This window comes from Chanodichthys erythropterus, chromosome 22, assembly GCF_024489055.1.
Source record: "Chanodichthys erythropterus isolate Z2021 chromosome 22, ASM2448905v1, whole genome shotgun sequence".
Taxonomy (NCBI): Eukaryota; Metazoa; Chordata; class Actinopteri; order Cypriniformes; family Xenocyprididae; genus Chanodichthys; species Chanodichthys erythropterus.
This window is the reverse complement of record NC_090242.1, coordinates 13,648,155-13,654,781: the sequence shown is the minus strand read 5'-3', so window position 1 is coordinate 13,654,781 and position 6,627 is coordinate 13,648,155. Positions and strand designations below refer to the sequence as shown.

Here is a 6,627-nt window from a genome sequence, read left to right as displayed (position 1 = left end):
TAAACATTACCAAATAAATTTACCATTGAATTTACTTTGAATTTTCGTTTTACATATTCATTTACTTGGTATCAAAATTTTATAATATTAAACAAATCTTTTTTTCTGTTTTAGAATTTAGAAAATGATCATTTTAAAGACTAACCAGATGATATTTCAAAATGTACCTCTGATATTCTGAAATATTTGCTTCAAAAAGAAAACAACTCTAGGCAGAGTTGTAGGGATAAACCCCTAGTGATTAAATAAAATGAGAAAATACCAAGGAAAAGTTCCTTTGAAATATAAGAGACCTTGGGAAATAAAGAAGGGTTTCAAAAGGCCCATCCTCCTCAGTTTGCTCTTCAAAGTATTGGCATTAAACTTTAAATTTCCAGGGTTAAAATTGCTCTATAGGGTCAATACAAGACATAATGTAGAACCTTTCTTGGCTGTGTAGAAGCCAAAAATGGCATGCAATCTGAAGCATGGCTTTAATTTTTGCATTTCGCATGTTTTTTACTATCTTCTATCATGTCTTCCCTGCAGAGAACTCTCCTCTGAGCAGTCTGCAGTACACTGATGGGATGGGTGCAGTTAGTCTGTCCCCCAGCACTGACCCTGAACTCTACAAGAGGATGTCCTACTCTGAGATGTCGCTCAGCAAGAGTTCATCGGGACGGATCTCTGTCCCATCTGAACCACCCTATCCGGGGTTCAGCAGCAGCTCCAACCCCAGGATGAAGAGTCGTTCCCATCATAACCTGGGTCAGCTGCCTGAATCTCCAGAGCACAGGATGGTGCCTTTCAGTAGCCAGTCACAGAGCGGCATGGCCCGATCACAAGTGCTTGCGTCATCACACCAGCGTGCAAGCTCCGACACGGACTCCATCGCTGTCGCCAGACAGCAAGAAAGGTGAGAGACACATTCAGTCATCTGAAAGCTGAATAAATAAGCTTTCCATTAATGTATGGTTTGTTAGGATAGGACAATATTTGTCTGAGAGAACTGTTTGAAAATCTGGAATCTGAGGGTGCAAAATATTGAGAAAATCGCCTTTTTAAAGTTGTCCAAATGAAGTCCTTAGCAATGCATATCCACTCACAAAAATATATTTTTGATATATTTACAGTAGGAAATATCTACTTTACAAAATATCTTTGATCTTTACTTAATATCTTAATGATTTTTGGCATAAAAGAAAAATAGATAATTTTGACCCATACATTGTATTGTTGGCTATTGCTAAAAATACACTCGTGCGACTTATGACTGCATGATTTTGTGGTCCAGGGTCACATATACACATCTCACTCTCCTGTTCTGCTGTAGCTTGTTTTATGTTTTATGTATGCTGCTTTGCTATGCTTTGTTTTACGATATCTTTACACCCGTCTCCTTCTGATCAGTTGTAGCTTGTCTTGAAAATAACGTCTCTGTACACCTATCTCACTCTCCTGATCTTATACAACTTATGTGATGATGTCTAATAGATGATAACTTATCTTACAATGTCTTTTCACCCGTCTCACTCTTCTGTTCTGCTGGAGTTTGTCTTTGTACCGGTCTCACTTTCCTTCTCTATATTTTATACCCATCTAGCTCTCTCTGACATGGTTTCTCTTATGTCTTTAAAACTGTGTCAAACTGCTGCTCTGCTGCTGTTTGTCTTGATCTGTCTGATTTTTCTTGTGATATCTTTACATCTGTCTCCTTCTGCTTGGTTGTAGTTTGTCTTGTAATAGTCTTTATGCTTGTCTCACTCTCCTGTTCTGCTGGTTTTTGTTTTATGATGTCTTTGCACCCGTCTCACTCTCTTGATCTGATTCAGCTTGTATTATTTCTTTACACTTCTCATTCTCCCAATCTGCTGTTTTTGCTTTACAATGTATTTACATCCATCATACACTTCTGCTTTACTGCAGTTTGTCTTATGCCTTCAGACCTGCCTCACTCTCTTGATTAGCATTGTGTGCCTTTTTAAAGGTCCCGTTTTTCGTGTTTTTTTTTAAGCTTTGGTTGTGTTTATAGTGTGCAATTTAACATGTTCATGTTTCGCGTTTTTGTAAATCACAGTATTTTTCACATAATTTACTTATCTGTATACCGCTGTTTCCACTGTCATAAAAACGGGCTGATGACTTCCTTGTTCTATGAAGTCCCTCCTTCAGAAATACGTAACGAGTTCTAATTGTGCCAGTGCTTCCTGTGTTATGATTCAACAGCAGCTTAGCGCTCCTTGCCCGGAAAAGTCACGCCTCTCACCATAACGTGGAGATGCACGCGCTCAGTGTTATTGTAAACATGTCTTTAATTTTACCCTATCAATTTGAGCCGGAATCAGACCCGGTGATTGGACTGCGGGATGAAAATAACAGCGTTTCGACGACATGGCGACAAACACACTCTACAAACGCAACTTTTGTGTATTCCTGTGGGCGGAGGTTAGTCAAAAAACTGTTTTAGTGACGTCATTAAAGAAGGAAGTAGAGGGATGTAGTCCAAACTGGCCGTTCGATGTAGAATAAATAAAATAAAAACTGGCCGTTCTGTTAAATAAAATATTTCACTTGGCATTGAACTTTGAGCTTTAAAATTTTACAGATTCTATTTATACTCTAACAACAACATTACACACCAACTAAAGTTTGAAACATGGGATCACGAAAAACGGGACCTTTAATGCCTTTACACCAATCTCTCACTCTCCTTTTTATTGTTAATTTTTTGTAAGAAAAATATTTACACCCACCTCACTCTCTAGCTTTGTTTTAGCTTCTCATAATTAATGACTTTACATCTGTCTCACTCTCCTAATCTTGTACAATTTGATTTGTAAAGTCTAATAGATAACTCATCTCACCATCCTGCTCAGCTGCTTTTAATCTTTACACCCATTTTACACTCAGTTTACAATGTATTTACACCCGTCTCACTCTACTAATCTGCTGTAGCTTGTCTTCTAAACAGTGGCATTTTGCTAGTCTACTGTGGTTTGTCTTATGTCTTTATACTAGTCTTACTCTCCTTCTCTGCTTGCTTTTTTTTTTTTTTTTTATACCTGTCTCACACTCCTACTCATCTGCAGTTTATTTTCTAATGTCTTTACGCCTGTCGCACTCTCTTTTTTGAATTTTTGTGTTGCTCTGTCAGCTTGCCACTGAGCTGCCTGGGGCCAACAGCATTAATCAGCTCTCAAGGGAGACAGACAGTCTCTGTGCATGTGAGAGTGATATTCTTAAAACTGTTTGCACATGTTTGCAACCATTTTATAGTCCTCCTGTGAAGATAATTGTAATCTTTTACACTCAGTAGTGCACTAATGCAAGCTCACAGGAACAGTGCTCTTAGGTTGGGTGAAGTCCTGATTTAGGCGATTGTAATCAAGTACATCTTTATGAATTGAGCATATAACTTCAGTTTATAATAATAAATATGCAGTTTTACTTTCTGGCATATTATGAATTGATCATTTTTTTTTCCACTGGATTTATTTGCCTTTGCACTGATTTTCATTTACTTTTTTCCCCTGTGTCAGCAGTATGTTCAGCACCACGGTCACTGACAGTCCCCGCTGGAGCCCCAAAAGCTTGAAGAAAGAGTCTGACTCTTCCTCCTGTGAGGACACGGGACAGGCGTATGTCGTAGGTGAGGTCAATGAGACACGACCAGCTGTTTCTGTCTTATCTTCACTTGCACCTGCCTGGAAAATGGCTCATCACCCTCAAAGAACATGTCTTTCTGCTTTTGAACTTTCTTTCGTCGTCTCTAACTTCCTTACTTTATAGTGTCTCTCTTCTGATGGTCTGTCAGGATAGTGGGCGGAATCTGTCTCTGCGTCTCTCTGTGGAGTCAGGGGCTGTCTGCCTCTTTTGTTTTATCTTTTTAACAGCCCTCTCCCTTGGTTCCCTCACTGATCTTTTCATTTTACCTCTCCATTTCATCTCATCATCCGCTGTCATATCAGAGAGAGCAGCAGTCCAAATCCTTTCAACATCTTCCTCCGCATGTAGAGGGATATCATAAAGAGATTACAGTCTGAATTTGTGCACTTGTACATGCATCATTCTATATGTCAGAGAATAATACAATCCTTTTATATATATAAAAAAGTGATTTTTCCATGGCAAAGAATTGCTTTTGGGTAACATGACAGCAAAAGGTACCCTATTTGCTTTATTTCAACCATGTTCTTGGTTTTATTGTGCACGGGTAATTTGGTGCACATTAATCCAAAGAAAGAAATTTTCCTTTTTGGGTGACACACACACAAAAAAATTCCAAGTGGCAGTTGACTTGGACATACATGATTGTAAAATGTCAAAACTGTTTTGTGTTATCTTGATAAAATCATTATTATTGTTTAAAAATGACAATATAAGACTAGCCTGGTAATACCAGACTCTGCTACTTCACTTTGCTTCGTAGACAGAGTCTGGAATGGCATAATAGAGAAGTGTTTTCTCTCTCGCTAGGAGGCGCTTGTCTGAAGTTTAAAATCATTGGTTACCCGTAAGCCAATCAGATACGTTTAGTTATGACGTATGTTATGTGCCTGTACAGCCGCATCGAAGCACAGACATCATGCAATGAACTCAAATCTATGATTGAACTTCCACTGTAAACCTGTTGTAAACACATGATAAAACAAATGTTTATCAAACATTCTTCTTGTTCTGGCTTCAGTTTGGAAAAGAGTTGAATGTTCTCCATAACAGAGCGAATTGCATCCCGTGTCTCGTTTCCCATTTCCGCGGTCGTTTCGGTTTTCGATTTCTCTAACCTACAATGTAAAACTCGGCGCTTAGCATCTACATCACGGCTCTCAGCCCGCCCTCTGTTCGTTGATTGGCCCGGCTGTTTCCAGACCGGTGGCAAACAGAAAGCTCTGACGCTGTATCAGACTGAGTACAGAAGCGAAATGAAATTGAGCGGAAGTAGGAAGTCTGACGTAGTCAGGCTAATATAAGACACCAGTCTTCAATAAATATTTAAGTAATAGTAACAATAATTAAGTAGCATTAGTGTAATGTTATATTGTAGCTACACTATTGGGTAATAGATTTGGGTAAGTTAATCTTTTTTTAAAAAAGTTTTTGAAAGAATGCTCGGCAATGCTGCACTTATTTGAACAAAAATAAAGTAAAAAACAAAACAGTAATATTATGAAATATTATCACAATTTAACAGAACTGTTTTCTATTTGAATATCTTTTGCAGTGTAATTAATTTATTCATGTGATGCAAAGCTGAATTTTTAGCATCATTCAGTGTCACATGATCCTTCAGAAATCCTTCTAATATGCTGATTTGCTGCTCAAAAAACTTTTTTTATTATTATCAGTGTTGAAATCAGTTATGCTGCTTAATATTTTTGTGAAAACTGATACATTTTCTTTTAGGATTATTTGAATAGAAAGTGTAAAATAACAGCATGTATTTGAAATACAAATATTTTGCAACATTAATTAATTTCTTGTATATATATATATATATATATATATATATATATATATATATATATATATATATATATATATATATATATATATATATATATATATATAAAAAATTTCCTAACCCCAAACTTTTGAATGGTAGTGTATATTTTGAGGCATTAATATGAAATTCACTTCATGTGTGTGGGATATTTTACTCAACCAGTCATACTCTCAATTTTATAAAATATAAAAACAGCAAATTAAACACCCAAAATGGCTAAAATTGCCAACATTAAGAGTACATTAATGTATTTAAATAAACAATTTAATACAAAAAATGTGCATTATGCGTTAACAATATTGATTGATTTTGAAAATGACACAAAGAATGAACTGTCGGGTTATCAGACTTAATATCCCCTTGTGTACATTTATTTAATTTCTAGTCTAGTACCTTGACCTGTTTTTAATGTTCCCCAGGTGTAAGCATGCACAGCTCTGGAGCGCCCTCTACTCCTGCCTCCTCCATAGGAATCACTGGTACGGATTATAATCTATGTTTTGTTTAGCTTTGTGGAGCACAGCAAAGCTCTCTGTACTTTTTTTTTTTTTTTTTTCTGTCTGTCGTCTGTTTCTTTTCAATGGTCAAATTTAGTAAGTCCTGAAAGTTGGTAGGAAATGTCATGTCCTGTCTGGCCCTGAAACACAAACATCTGCTTAAGTTGCAGTGAACTTTTAGTGAAGCAAAACAGTCCCGTTTTTAACAGTAGTTTGCCTCACAGTGACAACGGCCTCTGTTTAATCAGAGCTCAGAATCCCAAAGTCTGATGACAACATGCCAAATCCAACATGCTCCGGATTGCTATGTCTTTTCTGATGTTTTACATGGCATGGAGCACATCTTTTCTAATGCACATTTCTCTCACGCACACACTTGGCTCAAGTTTTATTGCCGTCTTTCTCTGGCTCAGATGGATTCTGCTTTGCTAAGCCATGTGTTTTTAGCAGCTCTGATATACGACCGTGGTGTGGGCTAATCTCCCTCATCCTCAAGTGTGAGTTGTTGGCCACGGCTGTTAGTATAGCACATCAGAGTTGGGCCAAACATAATGCTGTCCCTTAGCACCAAAACACTAGTTATGAAAGATTAGCCCAGCTTATGGAAAGTTGTGCATGCGTTTGATACGTTTTATACACACATAGACA

At 37.3% G+C, this 6,627-nt stretch overlaps 1 protein-coding gene across 5 annotated transcripts in view; it reads left to right on the top strand.

Annotated features, from left to right (window-relative positions):
• The window catches only part of ptpn13 (protein tyrosine phosphatase non-receptor type 13), an 86,321-nt gene that overhangs the window by 57,325 nt on the left and 22,369 nt on the right, over positions 1 to 6,627 (top strand). For 4 of the 5 annotated variants that reach the window (XM_067375935.1, XM_067375936.1, XM_067375933.1 and 1 more), the window contains exons 18-20: positions 529 to 895; positions 3,519 to 3,628; positions 5,902 to 5,961. In XM_067375935.1, coding sequence (XP_067232036.1) covers positions 529 to 895; positions 3,519 to 3,628; positions 5,902 to 5,961 — 537 coding nt within the window. The remainder of the gene's footprint in view (positions 1 to 528; positions 896 to 3,518; positions 3,629 to 5,901; positions 5,962 to 6,627) is intronic. The other variant, XM_067375934.1, reaches the window with a different exon arrangement.